At 37.8% G+C, this 23,274-nt stretch overlaps 1 protein-coding gene across 10 annotated transcripts in view; it reads right to left on the bottom strand.

Annotated features, from left to right (window-relative positions):
• LOC121383300 (zinc finger protein MSN4-like) overlaps window positions 1–23,274 on the bottom strand; it is a 92,649-nt gene that overhangs the window by 33,993 nt on the left and 35,382 nt on the right. Inside the window, exons 5-6 of one of the 10 annotated variants that reach the window (XM_041513242.1) lie at window positions 8,622–8,888; window positions 6,077–6,209 (exon numbers count right to left, since the gene is read on the bottom strand). The exons of 2 other annotated variants lie outside the window; for them this stretch is intronic. In XM_041513242.1, the coding sequence (XP_041369176.1) occupies window positions 8,630–8,888 (259 nt within the window). In that variant the 3' untranslated portion in view covers window positions 6,077–6,209; window positions 8,622–8,629. 7 more of the 10 variants (XM_041513236.1, XM_041513231.1, XM_041513241.1 and 4 more) reach the window with 7 other exon arrangements.

The following is a 23,274-nucleotide window of genomic DNA, read 5'->3' as shown; positions in this document are numbered from 1 at the left end:
TTATGGATTTCTACAATCGATCATCACATCGTACGAGCCAAACCGATCAACTTTCGATTATAATCATTCACGACAGTACACACAATGGGCCGACTGTATACAGCCTGTTTTGCTTAACCGCAGGTGTTTAAGCATTGTAAATACATGCAGTTACACGTGTGTAAGTCATACACAGGCTTTGTAAATTCATTTCATTTCAACTTATTTTTGTGCTTATATCCAATTAAAGTTCAAGCACGCTGTCCTGGGCACATACCTCAGCTATCTGAGCTGTCTGTCCAGGACAGTGGGTTAGTTATTAGTGGGTTAGTTGTTAGCTGGTTAGTGGTTTTGAGCGAGAATAGAGTGTAATGGCCTTACACCTATCCATCGAGCCCTTAAGAACTCGCTCTGGATTGAAACCGGTACCGGGTTGCGAACCCTGTACCTACCAGCCTGTAGTCCGATGGCTTAACCACTGTGCCACCGAGGCCGGTTTGTAAATTCAGCCCATTGTAATTATGAAATAAAAACATCCGAGTTGTATTATCGCGATAAACACCATAAAAGAAATGACAACCACAGGTTTGTGGTATCGCAATAAACATTAATGTGTTGTATTATCGCGATAAACACCATAAAAGAAATGACAACCACAGGTTTGTGGTATCGCAATAAACATTAATGTGTTGTATAACAAAACAACCAAACACTGGCACGTATCAAAACATGGGATTCGGTCTATTAACGTAATTGTCTGTTCCATACGTATGCTCATGGTCTGCCATACTATGTGTTCTGCAGGTGTTTGTATTCGATTAGTATTTGCTATAAATGTAGTCAAATCTTTTGTATCATATTATATTTTTTATAGGTGTTTTTCTGTTGTAGCATGCAAGTGGATTCGTATTGTATCATGATATCATTCATAGATGTTTACGTGTTGCATTATGTTATATTTATTTTTATAGGCGTTTCCTGTTGTATCATGCAATATGATCTACAATTGTATTTGTGTTCACTGTTGTGTACATGTTATCTGTTTATAGGTGTTTTCCTCCCGAGCATGTGAAATATGTTCTATGTGTTCGTGTTATACCATGTTATCTTTTCTAATAGTGTTTTTGTTGTTTAATGCCATATGTTCTACATGTGTGTTCGTGTTGTATCTTGGTACATATACATTCTATTCTATAGGCGTGTTTGTGTAGACTCGTTGGAATGTAAGTCCCCTTTCATTGAACGCATTTTTTGCTGACGGGCGCATGCAAGTTCATGTTACGAAATATCTTCTCGTTTAACTGTACAATACGATTTAGCGGGGTTTTTTCAGTTTTTTTTTCATTCTGCAATTAGAAAGAAAAGAAAGAAATGTTTTATTTAATGACGCACTCAACACATTTTATTTACGGTTATATGGCGTCAGACATATGGTTATGGACCACACAGATTTTGAGAGGAAACCCGCTGTCGCCACTTCATGGGCTACTCTTTCCGATTAGCAGCAAGGGATCTTTTATTTGCGCTTTCCACAGACAGGGTAGCACAAACCATGGCCTTTGTTGAACCAGCTATGAATCACTGGTCGGTGCACGTGGTTTACACCTACCCACTGAGCCTTGCGGAGCACTCACTCAGGGTTTGGAGTCGGTATCTGGATTAAAAATCCCATGCCTCGACTGGGATCCGAACCCAGTACCTACCAGCCTGTTGACCGATGGCCTAACCACGACGCCGGTTTCTGCAATTAATTACAAGAACTGTCCTGCATATTCTGCCATTGTATGTTTTCGTCTTTTTGATGACTAAACTTACATTAAAATATGATGTTCTTGTTGAGATTATCACTGTCTGTATAAACACTATTTTTATTGTCGTCCTAATGTTTGCAGTAACTCAAACCTGATTTAACCTTTCAATAATTTCGTACGTACGAAAAAAAACCAACAAAAAAAACCCACCCGCACATTACGAAATAAAATGAACAATGACTGCTATTAACAGCAGCACGCGATCATAAACAAATTGGATATACAGACACTGGTATTCTGAACAAGACAATGTATTTAATAAATGAATGTAACTTTAGTCGCCAAAATCGGAAATATTTTACAATGGCTGCAAACTCAGGATAGTTCCTTAAAATCTGTAGTTGTGTTTGTAATTGCGTTTGCTGTCATTGTTCATTTTATTTTAAAGTTAACCCCCATATATTCTAACAATCAATCATTGTTAGAATATATGGGGGTTAACTTTAAATTCGTAGTTCAAGGGGGTAAATTAAGCCATATAAAATAGTTTCTACTTGGGAGGGGAGATACTGGTCCGCTGTGTGTAATTAACAAACCTAAGTGTCTGTCTCAGTGCTGAGATAAGAGAGTGTTTATGTTTAATTGTTGGCACCAGAGAGGAAAGGCTGACCTGGTCAGAACACCTTAATTTGCATACTGTTTTGTTTGCTTCTTTTATATATTGCTGTAGTTAGAAATAAAATCAGTTTTCACTTGGTCCCTTTGGTTGTCTTGTGGTGTCAGACGGGTAGTTATCTTAGAACTTAACAACTGGGAGCTCGTGCGAGGATTGTATAGTGAAACCTCACCCGTTAAATTCTACGAACTACGCTGTGCAAGATGTCAGATGTTGGTGCTGAAGAAATGCATTCGGATCAAGAATTAGTTGAACTTTTGGAAAGAAACAATTACAGAAAGTACATGACAAAGAAGTAGAAATGGCTCGAATGAAATTTCAACTGGAAATGGAGAAGTTAAGAATGGGAAGAGAAAGAGAGAAGGAAGAAATTTTTGGATAATTGAACTTGAATTAGACAATGCTAAGCAAATTAAAACTGTGGAACTGGAATTACAGAAATCAAAAGATACACATGAGTTAAAATTTTCGAGTTTGTCCATGAAAGTGAAAACGCAACCGTTTGATGTGGAAAAGGAACATATTTTAACGTATAAATCTGAGTTTGAGGCTGTGGCCCAACAGGCCGGGTGGGATGATAAGGTTAAAGTACTGCAGCTAAAAACCTTATTACCCGGTGTTGCACGAGAAGTAGCACGCGAATCAGGTCTGGACTTTAAGGGTCAGAAAAGGGTGTTGATTACTAGGTTTCGACGGCGACCGGTGGACTACTTTGGTTTGCTTGATCAGATCAAGCGGAAGGGGAAATAGACATACAGGGGATTGAACTCTCGTATACGGATGTATGTGGCGAGGTTTCTCGACAATAACGATCCAACTGACCAGCTGTGTGAAGCTTTCTTTTTAAAAGCTTTACCTCCAGCATAAGTACAGTAGATTGTTAGAATGTTTTAGGCAGTGTAGTGGAACCGGCGGAAGATTATGTAGAATCAGACACTACAATCAGAGAAAACAGAGATCAGCATGATGGAAGGAATCATTCAAGACAGATAAAACCAGATATCGAGTGTTTTATATGTCACAAACAGGGTCATCTGGCACGCCACTGTAGAAAACGACATGGTGACAGTTATCCATGGGTGAGTGATGACTGGGATGTTCTGTTGCGTACAGAGAGGTACCACATGAGGAGACAGGGTTTACACCATTTGAGCTTTTATATGGATGCCCTGTTCGTGGACCTCTGGATCTTGAATATGAAGCCATGACGGGACAGTCTGAAAATGGTCAGACATTGTTGGATTACATTACTAAAGTTAGACAATGCCTGGCACTAGTTACCAGTGTGGTTGAGAAAAATACTGACAAGACGACATGAGTAAACCAAGACATGGTATGACAGGAAAAGACAGGTCAAGGAACGGCTGTTTTGGCCTGGTGACCAGGTGCTGGTTTTGTTGCCGTCCAGTTCAAAGAAGATGCTCGCACAATGGCAGGGCCCATTCAGAAGCAAGTGTTTGATGTCAACTATTCAGTTCAAATTGGCGGTCGTCGAATGTGTTGTATATCACATCAATTGGTTGAGAAAATATCATCCCAGAACTATCATGTATGTTGGTGCACATAATGATACTGATGAAGAGGAATCGAGTGGATTTATCTTTCCTGATGACACTGAGTCTTACTGAGATGTCAGAATCAATCCGGTGCTGTCACAAGAACAAAATGAACAACTGCGAGCAATCTGTGAAGAATTCTCAGATGTATTGACATCAAAGCCAGGCTGTGCAGACTAGATAGAACATGATATCAAGTTGACATCTGATACCACTATCTGTCAAGCGCCTCACAGAATTCCCCATTCTAAGTTGGGTGAAGTCAAGAATGCCATTGACGATCTACTAAAGCAAGGGCTGATCAAAGTATCAAGAAGTCCATATTCTTTTCCAGTCGTTCTCGTGCGAAAGCCTGACACTAAGAATTTGTATAAATTACAAGAAGTTAAATAACATTACAGTATTTGACAGCTACCCCATACCAAGGATTGATAAAACAATCGAGGCTGTGGGAAATTCAAATTCATCAGCTGACTTGATTTGACTAAGGGTTACTATCAAATTCCTCTCTCCAAATCAGCACCGGACAAGAGTGCATTTACTACACCATTTGGGCTCTACGAGTTTACTGTTATGCCTTTTGGAATGAAAACAGCACCAGCATGTTTTGCTTGATTGATGAAATTGGCATTGGGATGGGTGAGAGATGTCGAAACGTATTTCGACGATGTCATAACCCACAGTATGGAGTGGAATGATCATCTGGAAAGCCTTCGGAAGGTTTTCCATAACCTTCGGAAAGCTAAGCTAACAGTTAAGACCATCAAAATGTGAGCTGGGAGCATCCCAAACTAAGGTACTTGGACATATTGTTGGACAAGGCCAGGTAAAGACAAATCCTGACAAGCTCAGTGTCATGAAAGAATATCCATTGCCCGTCACAAAGAAGGATATCGGGTTTTGGGGAATGACATCCTACTACTGGAAATTCATCAAAAACTTCGCCGAAATATCAGCTAGTTTGACTGATTTGTTGAGAAAGAATTGCCCAAACAAAGTTCATTGGACTGACAAAATGTAGAAGATTTCAGAGCAATGAAAGACGTGTTGACCAACGCACTTTTGTTGATCAATCCAGACTTCAGCAAGAAATTTGTATTGCAGACTGATGCAAGTGACCATGCTCTTGGAGTTGTATTGTGTGTCCAGGAAGTTGTTGACACGAGAGCGAAATCACGTCACAGTTGAGAAGGAGTGTTTGGCAATTGTATGGGGAGTAGAAACCCTATCATACTACTTGGCGGGAACACCATTTACCATGCAAACTGACCACAATCCTCTTGTGTGGTTAAACAACTTGAAGGTGAAGAATTAGCAATTGTTAAGATGGTCACTGATCCTGCAAGCATACGAGTTTATCATAGAATACAAGAAAGGAACTGACAATGGAAATGCAGACAGTCTGTCAAGAATATACTAGATGTAAAACGTTTTGACTATCCAGCAAGTGAAAAGTGTTGACTATCCAGAATGTGAAATGTTTGACAGTCTAGCCTATTAAAAGTGTTGACTATCCAGCATGTGGAATGTTTGACAGTCTAGCATGTGAAAGGAAAATAATGAACAGTGATAACACAATATTTTCAATTGGATATGTATTAGACAATGGATAAGTAAGTGTAATTCTATAAAATAAGTATAGGGCGAGTACCAATTTACTTAAAAATAAATCATTGTTAGAATATATGGGTATTAACTTTAAATTCACAGTTCAAGTTCAACGGGGTAAATTAAGCCATATACAATAGTATCTACTTGGGAGGGGAGATACTGGTCCGGCTGTGTGTAATTAACAAACCTAAGTGTCTGTCTCAGTGCTGATTTAAGAGAGTGTTTATGTTTAATTGTTGGCACCAGAGAGGAAAGGCTGACCTGGTCAGAACACCTTAATATGCATACTGTTTTCTTTGCTTCTTTTATATATTGCTGTAGTCAGAAATAAAATCAGTTTTCACTTGGTCTCTTTGGTTGTCTTGTGGTGTCAGATGGGTAGTAATCTTAGAACTTAACAGAGGCGACATTTCGGCTTTAACACATTTCCTACAGTTGAGTTCATGCTGCAGCATGTTATCCTTCCTGCTGTACATCCGGCCACAGTGGTGGCAGGAGTAGCGCTGCTCCCTCTGATGGATACTCCTGACATGACGCCGCATGGTTCCTGAGTGGGTAAACTCCTTATTACAAGTCGGGCAGTAATGCAGTCTCCGTGGTTTGCTAATACTCGCTGGGTAGCTCGGAGAGTATGCCCTGAAAAACAATGGTCTACACTGTAAGGTCAGTAGGGCCAACGCGTGCATCAATGTTACTAATTTAAAAAAAGGATATATTGTCGAGATTCGGGATCCACTGTCAAAAGCTCTTGTAAATAATATATAAAAATATATAATACGTACAAAAGCCAAAAAAGGTTGCACTTCCAAGCATTATTAGTGACTTGTCTTCAATATTATTGGATATTGTGGCCTGCCATTTTTTGCATACCTTCAGTGGATTCGAATCTATCATATTACCCTGTTTACCTTTATATTTGACAGTCCAAGGTTCATACACAATTAGGAAAGCAAAAGTCGAGCACCGTTTAAGAACTTTTCTGTTTAAAATTAGTTTTCAGGTGGGGTTTTTTACATTCACTGTGTTCAATTGGTAACACTTGGTGTCATATATTTTCGCCAGTATTTATCCGACAATTTTTCATAATTGGGATAAAATGATGCTGAAACCGGTTAAAACTGTTAATACCTACGTGACAACTTTTGAAATTACGTGAAAGTAAACTTGAGAAAAGTAAATCAGCGTAAATATGCAATTAAAGCACTTTTCAAAATGATTTTCGCAATTTCAAGCACTAAACATGCGTGTAATAAATTCAAGAGCTTTCCGTTATGTCCACTCAAATTCAAGCACTTTTCAAATCTGTATGAACGTGTACTACAGTAGTCTGTGGCGTCCGTTCATGACAATTTGGGACATCCACAAAAAATTAATGTCCAATTAATGTTATTTTAAGTCATCAGTACTGTCAAAGGCACGATTCCAAGACAATGTAATTCTTAGTTCTCCGCAATTAACGAACTGGAACTTATTTTAGGTTTTCGCAGTTAAGAGACGCGCATCGTACGTCTACGTCTTCTGATTGTAACCTCTCAGTAGATTGTAGAACAGTAAATGTTTACAAGAAATAAAGACTTAAAACATAAAACTTTTAGAAGTGGACGCGAAGTCCCAATGAGTTTTATCCAATACGTGTAATTCCCATTTATGATTAAATGGATCAAGTCCACACAACAAGTATCAAGACGACTGGTTGTTTAGTACAGGACATTTACGACCATATTGATTGATTTAAACATTTAAAATAGTTGTAAAAGACTCGAGAGAAAAGTAATATGCGGTAGACTCGACAGAGATTGGTCCCTTGAACAGGGTCTCCGGCACAGTATATGTTTATGTCATCGATGTACAAATAACTCTCATTAAACCCATGGAACATGTGATATCACTGTGATACCGAGGAACACTATTCACACAGATGCGGCAACTGTTGCCAGTATGAATCGCAGGACGTAGGATGGAATTACGCTACAAACAGAACTTCTAATACATGATTAACGCCAAGTATTGTCTTTCATGCAGTGGTTTGTTTGTTTGTTTTATATAAGGTCATTAAAAAAAAACCCCAACAAACTTCTAACTGATAGCCATTATGTCACACGACTACAATATAACAGCGTGTTAAATTTTCTTTTTGGGACCATTTTATTAATATGTCCATGCAACAGACATATATAAGAAAGAAAAAGAATGGAACAGTCAAACATTCGGGAACCCCCCCCCCCCCCCCTACACAAAATATAACACCACTCCTCCAAAAATGACACACACACACACACACACACACGCGCGCGCGCAGATATATATATATATACAACCGGGGAAAAGCCTACAATAAAACCCCAACAACAACAAAAAACAAATTCATCCCAAAATCAAAACAAAAATACCTGATGTTTCTAACAAAGAATTACATTTGACACATTACTGAATATGTTATGAGGTGTTCACAATCAGTTATTAGACATATATATATTCAAATATAGACAGCAGTGAGGCATAAGGCAATATATATTTCATAAAGTTGCGAAGTACAAATTCAGTGTTCAGTTTCACATCGGGGAAATAAATCACACGCCATTAGACAGAGACAGAGAGACAGAGAGACAGACAGAGAGAGACAGACAGACAGACAGACAGACAGCGAGAGACATGTTATAAATGCACCGCAGGGTGATGAAAAACCCAGTAAACTCGCATGGAAGTTGTAAGATATTTAGCAGGTGGGCAACCGAACACGTTGATTTTATTTTGGAGAAATATATATATATATATATATATATATATATATATATATATATATATATATATATATATATTTATAACGAACTAGTTCCATTAAACACGCATTTTAAAACAGGTAACAAGCATCAAATAGAAAGAAACTTTATTCAGGTGTATTTGATATATGACCTTTATATACGCTCGTATTTTAAAAACAACAAAAACAAAAGGGGGCCAGAAAAGTAATAGGAACAAAGACTGTCTTATTAGATGGCTCGTGAACGTGATTTTCAAAGCCCCGACATCATGTCTGTGAATACACACCCGGGAGATCACTGATTGGCCTCAAACACTCCGTGGATCTTCGTTTTCAGGTGAGCGATAAGGTGCCCTTTTTGCAGAAACCTCTGTCCACAGAGGGCGCAGCTGTACTTCCGGCGCTGCTCGTGCACAAAGCGACAGTGTCTACTGAGATTCGCGCGGTCGTTATATCCCTTATTGCACAACTGACAGACATAGACTTGCCCCGGTCTTCCAGAACTGGCACTTCTGCCTGCTTGTTTTGTTAATGATCGAGAGTGGATTGCACGTCTGAAAGAGAAATCAATGAGCAATCGTCAGTCAAGAGCATTAGGCCGACCTCCTGTTATTTCTTTCGTACTTCAAAAATGTTAGTTCGAGATGTTTGAAACAAGGAGGCTTGGGTAGATTGGGCTAAAACTAAACGTACTAAAGGTCTCAAATGCGACTTAGTGTCCATAGAGTCACACACACGCGCAGGCGTGCGCACGCACGCACGCACGCACGCACACACACACACACACACACACACAAAACACAGTAAAAGTCCTCTCCCCTTTAATCATTAATCATCATATACAGCCATGCTTTAAACAAAATTAAAATCAATATTTATTTTTTTATTATCATTATATGGTGTCACATTTATGAGCAGGTGTCTTCAGTTAACTGCTTTAACTGGGTGAAATTTGAATTTATTAATTTATGGAATCCGCATGAATAAAGAACTATACAATTAGTTTTAAGGTTCAAAATAGCCGTGACATTAAATTAGGATCAGATTCGTAAGCCTGGAAAGTTTTCAGTCGAATGTCTTAATTTCCGAACACTAATACCGAGTATGAAAGCCATTCCTTAATCAAACGAAAGTTAACAGCAATTAAAGAGATTTTTAAAAATGATAATAAATACAACAAATAAAACCCTGCAAATTCATCATAAACAATATCCAGCATGTAGCAGAATGATGTCTGAAGGCACAGGGAGCCAAAAAAGTGATATAAACTATAAGCAAACACTGATGCGGCCAGTGTCAATTTGCATGACGACCGGATATCACAGAACTCTTATTCGCAACTTTGAAATGTTCATATAGGAGCTGTCTGGGTTTAAATGTATCTGGTCATCATGCATGTGGGTCCAGATGACCAGACAGAAAACGCACGATAGCCAAAAACACCGCCACTTGTTCAAATGTCTGAACTAATGATACACGACTTATGATGCAAATTAAATTTAAAACGATTAAATTACCTTATATTTTCGGAATTATTAATTGAAATAAATAAATAAATAAATATATAAATAAATAAATAAATAAAACAATGAAGTTATTCCTTGTCGACACTGGACCGGGCGGTTGTATTCCAGTAAGTCATATATATTAGTACACAATTCTTTCTTGTAAATTAGTACGAAACAGCAAATGTTTATTATCACGACACGATTACTGGCCATCATCTTAAAGGGACATTCCTGAGTTTTGCTGCATTGTAAGATGTTTCCGACTGATAAAATATTTCTACGATTAAACTTACATGTTAAATATATTTTCTTGTTTAGAATATCAGTGTCTGTATATTCAATGTGTTTCAGGTCGTCTTAATATTTGTAAGAAGCCCAAACTGGATTTCGTCTTCAAATAATTTCGTACGTACGAAAAAATATATTTTAGGAAATAAAACGAAATTTAACCCAGTACAAATATTAGAACGATCAGAAACATGTTTAATATACAGCCACTAATATTTTATGCAGGAAAATATATTTGATATTTAATTACAATCGTTAAAAAGTCTCTGTTAGTCAATAACATCTCAAACATTGCAGCAAACTCAGGAATGTCCCTTTAATGACGATTAATTTGTGAAAGCCACCCAGCAGACTTTGACGAATTGTGATTCGACTGCATGGTGTGTGCAGGATCACTGGGAACTAGCAATCAAACAAGCGAATAATTCTATCTACTGATCCCCATTCCAGAGATTTCATGCCGCATCAAAATCGTTTACACCACATTCAGATGATGAGTACTGTTAAAGGACTTATCCTAAGTGTGCAGCCGTACTGTTAAAGGACTTATCCTAAGTGTGCAGCCACTGTAAGCTGTTTCCGACTAACAGTTTAAAGTTTGTTTTCTTTAACAACAAGACTAGAGCACATTGATTTATTAATCATCGGCTATTGGAAGGAAGGAAATGTTTTATTTAACGACGCACTCAACACATTTTATTTACGGTTATATGGGATCGGACATATGGTTAAGGACCGCACAGATACTGAGGAAGGAAACCCGCTGTCGCCACTTCATGGGCTACTCTTTTCGATTAGCAGCAAGGGATCTTTTATATGCACCATTCCATAGACAGGATAGCACATACTACGGCCTTTAATAATACCAGTCGTGGTGCAATGGCCGGAGCGAGAAACAGTCGGCTATTGGATGTCAAACATTTGGTAATTGTGACATTATTATATAGTCTTAGAGAGAAAACCCGCTATATTTTTCGTATCGTATAGGTATCGGAAGAAAGAAATGTTTTATTTAACGATGCACTCAACACATTTTATTTACGGTTGTATGGCGTCGGACATATGGTTAAGGACCACACAGATATTGACAGAGGAAACCCGCTGTCGCCACTTCATGGGCTACTCTTTTCGATTAGTAGCAAGTAATCTTTTATATGCACCATACCAGACAAGATAGCACATACCACGGCCTTTAATATACCAGTCGTGATGCACTGGCTAGAACGAGAAATAGCCCAATGGGCCCACCAACGGGGATCGATCCTAAACCGATCGTACATCAAGCGAGCGCTTTACTACTGGGCTACGTCCCTCCCTTTTTATTAACAGGCGCGCGCGCGCGCGCGTGTGTTATTAAAATAACATATTAAATAATGTTTCTTCTTTTAAAAGACCATTTTCTGCATATCCATGTCTGTATCAGTCATTGTTAATTTGTTTGTTTGTTTTTTGGAGTTTTTTCGTAAGTACGATCAAAAAATGATCTTCAAGTCGTAAACATTTTACAATGACAGCAAATTCAGGACAGCTAGTCCCTGTAACACTACCATAGGTTCGTAATGATACATTATGTACAATGATGCGGTCTAGTTGTTTGTGTGGTGATGACATTTTTAAAGGGGTGCTAATATTATCTGTATTATTAGGCATGTCCATCGTGTTTAAAGCACTTCGTAGAATCGTAAATGACATATCTAATAGTGATGACAACACTTTACTCAGTGGTAATAATAACATGTAGATTGATATCATCTTCCAGAGTGAAAACATGATCCAAATAGAAAACAACACCATAGAGATTGTAACTTTTAAAAGTGGTCATAAGACTGTAACATTACAATACGTTTTAGACTGGTGATATCATAGGTAGTGGTATCAAGTAATATGTGAACAACAGTCTGACTCAGGGCTTTAGATCGCAGCAAAGATGAAGCGATGACTGGTCTGCTCAATATAAGCAAGCCCAAATCAAGTAGAATTATGCTAACTCCAAAACATTTCATATTGAAACCAATGGAATGTTAAGCTGTAATTTAATCAAAGTAACTTGAAATGCATTTCTGAATATGTACAACTGTATACCTTCCAGTATTAACATTACACCACTAAAAAGACCTCGGTATGCTCAAAATGTCCGTTGTACCGACTGTAAAGACTATACCCTTCACCACCATCGTAACCACCTTCTAATGTCAAACACCAGTCACTTGAAATGGTCAAAGGCGTCTTGTTAGTTGTTAGTGTAATCAAAGTATTTTATATGAACTACATTAATCAATTAACAGATTGCGATTTGAAAGATGTCGAGTGTGAAATCAGTCAACCAAACGACCTCACACACATACAATCCGGTCTAACATGCCGAGAGCTCTTGCAAGTTGTTTTAGAGTTTTATAGTGAATGTTTGATTTGGGTCCTCACTGAACGACCAACAGGTTGCTGTTGATGTATCTTAGAGTTTGTATGTTGCAGTAGGCCGTCCTTGCGGTTAAACACTCGGCCACACATAGGACACGGAAACTTCTCCCTCTGTTCGTGAATACTTTTCATATGTCTCTTGAAGTTACTCCTGTCGTTAAAGGTCTTATTGCAGAGGTCGCACCTGAACTGACGTCGTGAGGCAGCGTCTACGGCCAGGTCCCCTGACCAGCCCACGTCAGTCATCCTGCAAGCAGAACAAAGCAATTATGGAGACGTGTCGCTTGCTTTGTCGCAGACAGACTGTACAGGTATGCAACATAACAACACGCTTGCCATTATCGTACAGATAAATAAAACCGATTCGCCCGCTGATACCATTGATGGCACAGGTAGCAATGCTAACAAATATTGTTGACGCTATTGGCAATAACGTAACGACTTGCTTGCTGATGCCACTGATGGTAAAGGTAACAATGCTAACAACAAATATTTTGATAGTAACGTAAAGACTTGCTTTTTGATGCTATTGATGATACAGTTAACGTAACAAATATCTTATTGGTGTTATTGATAGTAACGTAAAGACTTGCTTGTTGGTACTATTGGTGATACAGTTAACATAACAAATTTCTTATTGGTGTTATTGATAGTAACGTAAAGACTTTCTTGTTGGTGCTGTTGGTGATACAGTTAACATAACAAAGTTCTTATTGGTGTTATTGATAGTAACGTAAAGACTTTCTTGTTGGTGCTGTTGGTGATGCAGTTAACATAACAAATATCTTATTGGTGCTATTGATAGTAACGTAAAGAATTGCTTGTTGATGCTATTGATGATACAGTCAACATAAATCTATTATTGGTTCTATTGATAGTAACGTAAAGACTTGCTTGTTGATAATATTGATGATACAGTTAACATAACAAATATCTTATTGGTGCTATTGATAGCAACGTAATGACTTTCTTGTTGATGCTATTGATGGTACTGTTAGTAATAAGGATTCGCTTGGTATCATTGATGGTACAAATAATGCTATTGACAACGCTTAGGTAACATAATGATTCGCCTTTTGGTGCTTTTGATTGTACGATAAGTAGCATAACGATTCACTTGGTGGCGTTATTGATGGTACAGATAACACGACCCGCTTGTTGTTATTAATAGTGAAAGTAGATAACATAACGATTCGCCTATCGATGCTATTGGTCGTGCAGGTAAGTAACAACGATTCGCGTGTTGATGCTATTGGTCGTGCAGGTAAGGTATTGATGATACAGTCAACATAAATCTATTATTGGTGCTATTGATAGTAACGTAGCGATTCGCTTGTTGATATTATTGACAGTACAGTTGATCCTATTTTACAGGGGTCAAGCGTGCAGCTACTAATTACATACAGTACTCCTATTCACAAAATGGATATGGCGCTTTCAGTAAAAACATGGCTGTGAAAAGTATGACATACTGTGTGCCTTGCGACGCCCTACCTCCTTTCAGTACAAAGGAAAATTTCAAATCTGTTTCAAATAATTTCCACAGTTATCATATAAACGGCCCACTAGCAGCTACGTCCATCCACTCTTCAACATACATATATCAATTCAAACACCCGTATTAGAGGTGTGTTCAGAACGTTTGCGTGGATAAAGGTACATTTAAGATGGTTTAGTACGCGCTGGAGCTCAGGCTCTTCAAGACACCAAGAAGCATGATATTCATCAGTTAAATAACAATATCATTGGTTTTGAAGGAAATATTCCCAAAACATACAAGAGTTAAAATTAGGGAGTAGGAAGATGGACTCTGACCTATATATTAATTCATTTCTACTTCACCTCCCCCAGCAACAGACCCGAGGCTTTTTTTCTTTTTTAAGGTTTGCATGTAAACTAAACATATTTTAAAAATACCTCTCCATATCATTCTTATTACCATTGACTGTGTTGACTTGAGATATCAGAAATACGATTTTATTTCACCCCACTTGAAGCCAAATACATGCAAGTTGACATTTACCGAAGTAGACAATAGTATATAATATAATACTAAATCTGAGTAACTGTACCCAATGTCAAACGAACATATACCCCCACCCCTCCCCCCAAAAAAAGAAAGAAAAAAAGAATAGAGATAGAAGGCATGATAAGTTCCGATTATTTATTAAAATATGTATATAAACGTATACAATTTATGTACTGTGCCTATCGAAGGGCGATATTGGTAGTACCAAAATATTATCTTTCTGTTCAGTGCTTGAAAATTGTTTTTCACTGATCCCGTCTGATATACGGTGGATATTTGATCTGAGGTGTTGAAAAAGAATGTCCTTTCGGTTGAACACTCGTCCACATAGGTCACAGGGATATTTTTGCTTTTCGTGAATACTTCTCTGGTGTCTCCTGAAGTTTCTTGGATCAGTGAATGTCTTATGGCAGATGCCGCACACAGATAGCGGCTTGTATGGACGTGCAGTCTGCGGTACTAAACCCACCTGTAGCGACCTGCAAGCAGAACAAGTCCATTATGGAGTCTGGATTGGCAAATATGCTTTGCTCTTTGTCTTACCGATTGGCAGTGACAGTTCACATTTAGTCATTTAATAAATTATCTCAATCATGACCAATTGGAGGTTAGCCCATTTTGTCCGTAATTTCTTTTTAAAACTTTTTAAGCTACCTCTATTCTCATAATATTTCAAATCATTTAACTCAACTTAAGGCTCAGTTTTGCTTTTTCAGTTTTGTGAAACTTTTAGAGTCGATTTTCCGTGCATGGTTCAAACTATGCAGGTTTAAAACCTTGATATACTACTATTTAAAGTTGGTTGAAAAGCATGCAACGAACCATCTTAATAAAGTCAACTCATGGTTCAGTTTATCTTTCACATCTTTAAGGTTTTAAAGCGAGTTTCTTATTCACGTTTTAAACTAAGCGGGTTTGAAAGCTTGATTTACGAATATTTTAAACTTAATTGAAAACAAGGTTATCAACCTGTTGCCCTTAGTCGGTTGAGTGCTCGCTTGTGGTGCTTGCATCACAGGATCGAACCACCTCAGTGGATCCGTTCAACTGATAGTTTTTTTTCTCTCATTCCAACCAGTGCACCACAACTGATCAAAGGCCGTGGTATGTGCTTTTCTCTATGTGGAAAAGTGCATATAAAAGATCCCTTGCTGCTTTAAGAAAATGTAGCGGGTTTCCTCTATTGAATTAGCAAGTGTTTGACATCCAATAGCCGATGATTAATATATCAATGTGTTCTAGTGTAAAACAAAAGTTTGGCCCGATTTAGGTGGAGAGGAAAGCTAGTACATGATTCGATCATGAAACCCAATTTGAACAGACTCACAAATGACCGGTGAACTGTAGACTAGAAAAGGTCTTTCAAAGTAGCATTATACTTGGGGATGGAAGGAGCTAAAATGAGCATGCAATATTCATGGCAAACTTGGGCAGGCAAAGATGATTCCTGTATACCCGAAAACAACATTTTGGGTCCCAGTATCCGTTTATTTCTTTAAAGGAAACCTCTTGTAGTAGCAAGTACGTGCATGCGTATGTCCGTGAATGTGTGCGTGTGTGTATGTGTATGTGTATGTGTATGTGAAAACAACTACCAAACATGAATATGAGACAATTTATTTTATTTACTATAATAAAGATGTACATGGGTAAAATATACGGTAAACACAAAGCAACTGGTATAAAATGGCAGCTGATAATGTGTATACATGCAGAAGTAAACTGCTGCGTGAAATAATATAGAATGTTACGTACCGATTTAAATACTAAAGACGTTTAACATATGTTAATTAAAATGTGAACAGATAAATAACACATGTACATGTACAATAAATAATGTACAATGTACATACACTGGACATCAGTGATATTCATTTTAACGTAAGTGTCGTTTTGTTTTCCCAACCATAAAAATGTGAGATTTTTTGTTTGTTTGTTTAAAGCTGCAAACATGATTCGTTACACCGTGTAAAATTGCAACACCAGATCTCCTTTCACTTAAACTGTATCAATGCATATACTCATAGCAAAACATAGTGGCGAAGCAAGAAGTTAAAAACAAATTCACACAGTAGGAAAGATGTATAGTTCCGGGAAGTGGAAGTCCTCTTTTAGAAAAAACAATTGACGGTAATCCTTTTGACTGCCTTGTGCAGAGATACGATTTTGAATTTGGTAGCTCTTTTGCTTTTGTGAAGGGAACCATAAACGTGGAGTTCATTGCATAAAATAATGATAATAATAATAATAATAATAAAACAAATCGACAAACCCAACTTGTTCTAGTACCCATTGGTTAGACATCCACAACGCCATTAAGATCCGATCACCTCGTTTATATTCGTTTGCCTACAGTTTACACCACTTGCTACTTGTAGTATCTGAACCATACTTTTGGTAAAACAGTATTAATGGTATAGGCCTACCTCATCTCTTTGTTATTTTGGCAAGAAAATGAAATATTTACTTAATGACATATGGTCCCGTACTTATAAAATTCCAAAGTCTACATTCTGATATCTAGTGACGTCACACGTATACAATTTATATGGTATTATCATATTACATTATTAGACTCTATTAGAGTCCTGGGTCTAGACTAAAATTTGTAATAGCACGGGGCCTGGACACACATTCAATTACGACGACCATTTGGTATCTTAAATAACGTTATTTCATCACTTCGTCTAGATAGTGAGAGGAAACCTGCTGTCGTCACATAGGCTCTATCTACCAAAGAGCAGCAAGGGTTACTTCATACAGTATATTTCCTCATAGACAGGGTAGCTCATACGCTATACAACTGAAGGAATACCGGTTGGAATCGGGGGGTGGGAGAGAGAGAGATAGATAGACAAATAGTTGATATATCCATTTCTGTACAACTGGTTCGGCTGGATAGACCAAAGTAATGAGAACAAATATAGCAAATAAGTTTTACATGTAGCAGTGATTCTAAGCCCATGTTATATTGTAGGTTCGACGAAAGATTCTTTATAGTATTCGTCCAAATGTGTTCCTTGGACTCTTGTCTTTTATATGTATATTCACGACTTCAAACCAAAAAGCAACTAGGTTAAGGTGTCGTATTTGGCAAAAAATATTGAGAGAGGAAACCCGCTGTCGCCACTTCATGGGCTACTCTTTTCGATCAGCAGCAAGGGATCTTTTATATGCACCATCCCATAGACAGGATAGCACATACCACGGCCTTTGATATACCAGTCGTGGTGCACAGGCTGAAGCGAGAATAGCGCAATGGGCCCACTGACGGGGATCGATCCCAAAATGACCGCGCATCAGGCGAGCATTATATCACTGGGCTACGCCTCGCCCCCCTATACATGATAAAGCTATACACAAAATATCAGCTCAATATCTTGAAGTATTGCGAGAGCCCAGGGGCATAGGCTGGGGGGGGGGGGGGGGGGGGGGGGGGGGGGGGGGGGGGGGGGGGGTCGGACGAACAGACAGACAAAATGTCGGAGATGAAACCTGAAGTCGCCTCCGGTTGGACCAGTAGGGGACTAATAACACAAAAGACAATGTAATTAATCACGTCCATTCATAAGGTACAATGATTAGTCTTGGGAAACGTGTACTGTGACAATCACAAGTACATAATGTGTCAAAACAGGTTGTTTCGAAATACACATCGTTAGCATACACAAACATAACTATAATATATACAAATCCAAAATGGCCACACGTTTAATAATATAAATCTTGGTATATGCACAATTCACCCATTGATGCATGCAAGCGAATGTCACGAAAAAGCAGCAACATAATAAATATATACAGTAACGACCACTTAAATTGCAGTGATAAGGATTAAAGGTTATCTTCCATATACTGACAAGTGAGTTGGTAGATAGAAACTAAATGTCTTTAGTAGATGTACACATTGTAAGAAATATTCCATTCTAACAATCAAAGAAATAATAAAACAGTTGATCCCAGCAAAAGTATGATCTGACTGAATATTCCTTTATAACAAACACCGTTATAACGAGTGTACAAGTACATGTATATATATATATAAAAAAAAGTAATCATAAAAATGAAGAAAATAAACAAAATGAAGTTCGACAGTAGCTTTCACCCGTTATTTTGCTACTGTCATTGGTTTCTTCGTATTCAATTGCTGGCATCGTATACTCCATAAAACGTTTGGTTTCCCCGTACTTAAACGTGATTTTCAACACACAAACAATGCCCGTTTTGTTATGTTGATATGAACACCTCTTAACACATGATTCACTAGGTTTGCTTTAACTCCAATGGTGGAATGTTCATGGCAATCTCAAACAGCAGCTTCACACAGTAGAAGGTAATAACGGAATTTTGTTACTGCGACGAGACGCGCAACTTCAGTTTCAACGAACTACTACAGATGCTTTCTAAAGTGCGCTGTAAGGTTATCCTTTCTGTTGTACTGTGCACCACAAACTGTGCAAATGAAGGTGAAGGCCTTTTGGTGAACAGTACGTTTGTGTCTACCTAGCACGTAGGCATCAAAGAACTTTTTGTTACACTGATCACAGATATGTTCGTGCCGTCCTTCCGAGTGCTGTCCTTTCCTATGTGGCCTGCTTGAAAAGGTACCTCTGAAATGGAGAAACGAGTCTGTTAATTCACCATCACCACCAGCTGTCGAAGGAAGGTCCAAGATAAACTAATGTACACATTACTGTACAAAGGAGCACATCCAAAAATTACCACCTAAAGACAAAATGACCTAATCTAATACTTCAATGTTAGAATCTCCATTTGCTTGCCAAGATATTCGCACTCATCCCTTCTAGAACAACATCTGAAGTCAAACTCCCCAAACACCAAGTCGATTTCATATATTTTGATAGAAGAGGATCATACTTTTTAGCCTTTTGTGTATAGCATTAGTAGCATCCTTTTTAAGGACAGATGATTATGTCCTAAACATGAGATTAATAGATTTGCTTTCTCCATTCATCTATTTTGAATCCTACCCGTCTATCCTATACCCCACTGTAGTAGAGTACCATATCGCTGCTGTAGCTTTAGCTTCAACAGACGCTTTCTTCTTTTGGTTAGATCATACAGGTGTTCGTACAGCAGAATACACCGAACAAACTATAGAATATGGTTCTTAAAGAATAAGGTGGTATTCATGCGACTTCTTTGAATATTCTTAAGATACAAGAGACGTCTGTATATTAGTTCTGATTTCACGCTACTTTTTGCAATTACATGTCAGCAACTAATTTTGATGTCAAGAATACAGCATTGCACCCACTTTAAATGATACATCTTGTTTTAGTAAGTCTTTGGTAAACGAGGAACTCGTGAAAAGAGTCAAGACAATAAGCCATATTTTTCTGACTACATGTATGTTAAATGGACAAACAATGCCATATTTTTCTGACTATGTTAACTAGATACACATTGATAGTAGTGATGGTCTGATAATTTTCAAATGCATGTCAGAGTCCCCTATTGTTAATCACAGCATTGGGTCTATAGATCGTGAAGCCGAAAGACTCTTAAGCCCAAACAGATCTCCGTGTCTTTTCATATGAGCAGTCAGATTGTCTTTCCTGTTGTACTGCTTCCCACACACCGTACAGCCAAACGTGAACACTTTCTGATGGACACTTTTTCGATGTCTAGAAAGCACACTAGAATCGAAGAATTGCTTGTTGCATAGTTCACAGATGTGGGCATGTTTGTTTCCATCACTGTGTTTGCCTTTGTCACGCGAGCCTGCCCACGCCAGTCTGAAACACAGAAATGAGTCTGTTAGTTTGCTACTGTCGTCCAACAGGCTTTATTACGACTTATAAACAACACACTTGCATCTACCGTCCAGCACCTATTCCATACCGATTACACACAAATGAACGAAAGCCACTTTCTATATGGTTCACCGAGGAGCATCTACTGCAAAAGGAGATTACAGTACTGTCATTAGTGGCGACATACGTACACGCAAAGGGAGCGATGACAACAAACCGGTCAAATACTTCCAGTTTAGGAAAATAGAAACATCGAGTTCAGCATACACGTCACCTGAATGCCAATTACCGAGTACTCCAAACACTAAAACTAGAGACTGATATCAAGATGCTTTAACCCCACACCAACCCTTTCAAGTATAAAATTATAATATGGACAATATGACTTATAAAACAATAACTTGTTTTAAATACAACAAACTGAACACTTTAGCAAAATAGTAACTCAAAATAATTAAGTGCCACTGCCATAATTAATAGCTATATATACGTTCCATATGCCTATGCCTATGACAAAAAAATCAATGTTGATAAATAAAAGCCCAGAAGATATTTATTACATCTTTGTAAGCAGCCGAAACAAAATAGCACAGCTATTATATTCAATTTCTGTTGTTTTCTTTTTTCATATGAAAGGGCATAATGGGTAGTAAAAAAAAAAGCATTCACAAGAGTAACCTATACACTAGGAATTTGTGGGTTTTGGAAAACCATTGCATAAACGGACAACTTATTTTTGGGCAGTGTAGCATGGAACAACTGGGTCAAAGTGAGGCAACAGCTGTATGTAATCAGATCAGAAACAATATCCGATTCGAAATGTGTAACAACACTTACCCCCCTCCTCCCCTGTAACTCATAACTGCATCTTGACACAATAGCAAGATCGTGAGTGGCACCCTGCTATGAATATGGCAGCACTATTAGCACACACATTCAATACGAGCAGTGTTTACACGCTAGAAACTCACACCTCTCACACTGGTGATTCCATTTACAAATCAAGTGTCGACTGCCATTAGTTATGTCCATGAACGAATTCTAATAATGACATCAGCGATGCCTTCATTTGCGTCAAGAGACTGGGTTACGGCGTCAAAGATTGCCACTAAACCGTGCTTTCCACTGTTTACGTGCAATAGTTAGCTGTCATTTTGTTTATGTTGCATATCATCATTTTTTTTTTTTCATTGGCTCATAGAAAACGTGTACATTTAAATCGTGTCTGCACGACTGCAATCGTCTTCACAAAAATAATAACCCCAGTAGCGTTATGTGATAAGAAACAGTGAGTACCTTTTTTGAACCCAACATAGTTGAAAGTCGGATTACAGCTGACTGGTGACATTTTGTCTAAAGTGAATCAGTAGTATTTTGTCAGTACGGGTACCAGTTGTTCATTCTTCTATTAATACGAAACAATTATAAATAAGACAATATGAAGTGATTCTCAGTGAGATAATGTTCCACAATTATTGCATTACCGTTCTCCTCAAGTATAACAGACCAACTGCTGCTGGTTGATATCCAATAAAAACATTTTGTTGATAAAAAGGCGGTGTAAATTTGACGTACAATCGTTCGGCATAACATATTTTTCTTTCGAGCAATAATTTGAGTACATGATTCACTACTCATAAGGGGTGTACAAAGATGAAATGAAATACCTTCAATTCGTTACATTCTCAGGAGCCTGATCTTTTAATTAATTATTTATTATTATTATTATTATTATTATTTTTTTTTTGTGATGAAATAAATTTAAAATTTCGTGGAAGTTGTTTGTATTTATATGTATACCCACCCCACCACCATACCACTAATAAAAAAATAATTTAAAAAACCCCACTGTGGTCGTCATTCGATATGAACAGCAACGAATTACAACATTCTGGGGTTTTTTAAATCCAAGGGCATTCGTTATATTTCTAATATATACTAAATAAAAAAATTAAAGCACGGCTGTTCAGTTACATAATAAATACTGTTAATAATAATCATTGGATGAATTATTATAAAATTATTCAAGCCAGATATTTCACAAGCTCAAAAGATGTCTGTATAGCTTTAGAGGTGGAAGCTTAAGTTCGGGCCATAAAGGCATTTAAAATTGTATCTCCTGCACATGTTTATATAAAACATAGATGCATTAATAATGGTACACACCTTCACTTCGTATGACATTAAACCAAGTTAAAATACAATGCATAAATTACTTTAAAAATCAAGACATTGTACTTAATCACAATACCACTAGGTATTGTCACTAATTGCACAGCGTGTACCGCGCATTCTAAAAGTAAATAACAGGTACAAATCAAAGATGTGGGTACCACACCCCTCAAATTTCCAAGTGCTTAAAAAAAAATCATTTCTTTTAGAATTGAAAATAATGAATATTATTTCTTTTCAGTATGCGAGATTGGCATTTCTGTGAAAGACTGGAGAAATGCAAGACTGGAAGGTGTATGTACCTGTTATCGTATTTTAGCATACAGTTAGTACACCCCTTTTTAACGTTGTTAAATTTACCTATAAATATATTTTAAACACTCCCCCCCCCGCCCCCGTTTTATTTAATGACGCACTCAACACATTTTATTTACGGTGATATGGTGTCAGACATATGGTTAAGGACCACACAGATATATAGAGGAAACCCGGTGTCGTCACTTCATGGGCTACTCTTTTCGATTAGCAGCAAGGGATCTTTTATATACAGCATCCCACATACAGGATAGTACATACCACGGCCGTTGATATACCAGTCGTGGTGCACTGGCTGGAACGAGAAATAGCCCAATGGGGCCACAGACAGGGATTGATCCGAAACGGACTGTGCATCAAGCGAGCACTTTACCACTGAGTCTGGGTTACATCCCACCCCAACCTTCAGGAACGCTTAGACATGCTATGTCCC

This window comes from Gigantopelta aegis, chromosome 10 (genome assembly GCF_016097555.1).
Source record: "Gigantopelta aegis isolate Gae_Host chromosome 10, Gae_host_genome, whole genome shotgun sequence".
Lineage (NCBI taxonomy): Eukaryota > Metazoa > Mollusca > Gastropoda > Neomphalida > Peltospiridae > Gigantopelta > Gigantopelta aegis.
Note: the sequence above shows the minus strand (reverse complement) of the source record. Positions and strands in the feature narration are given on the sequence as shown.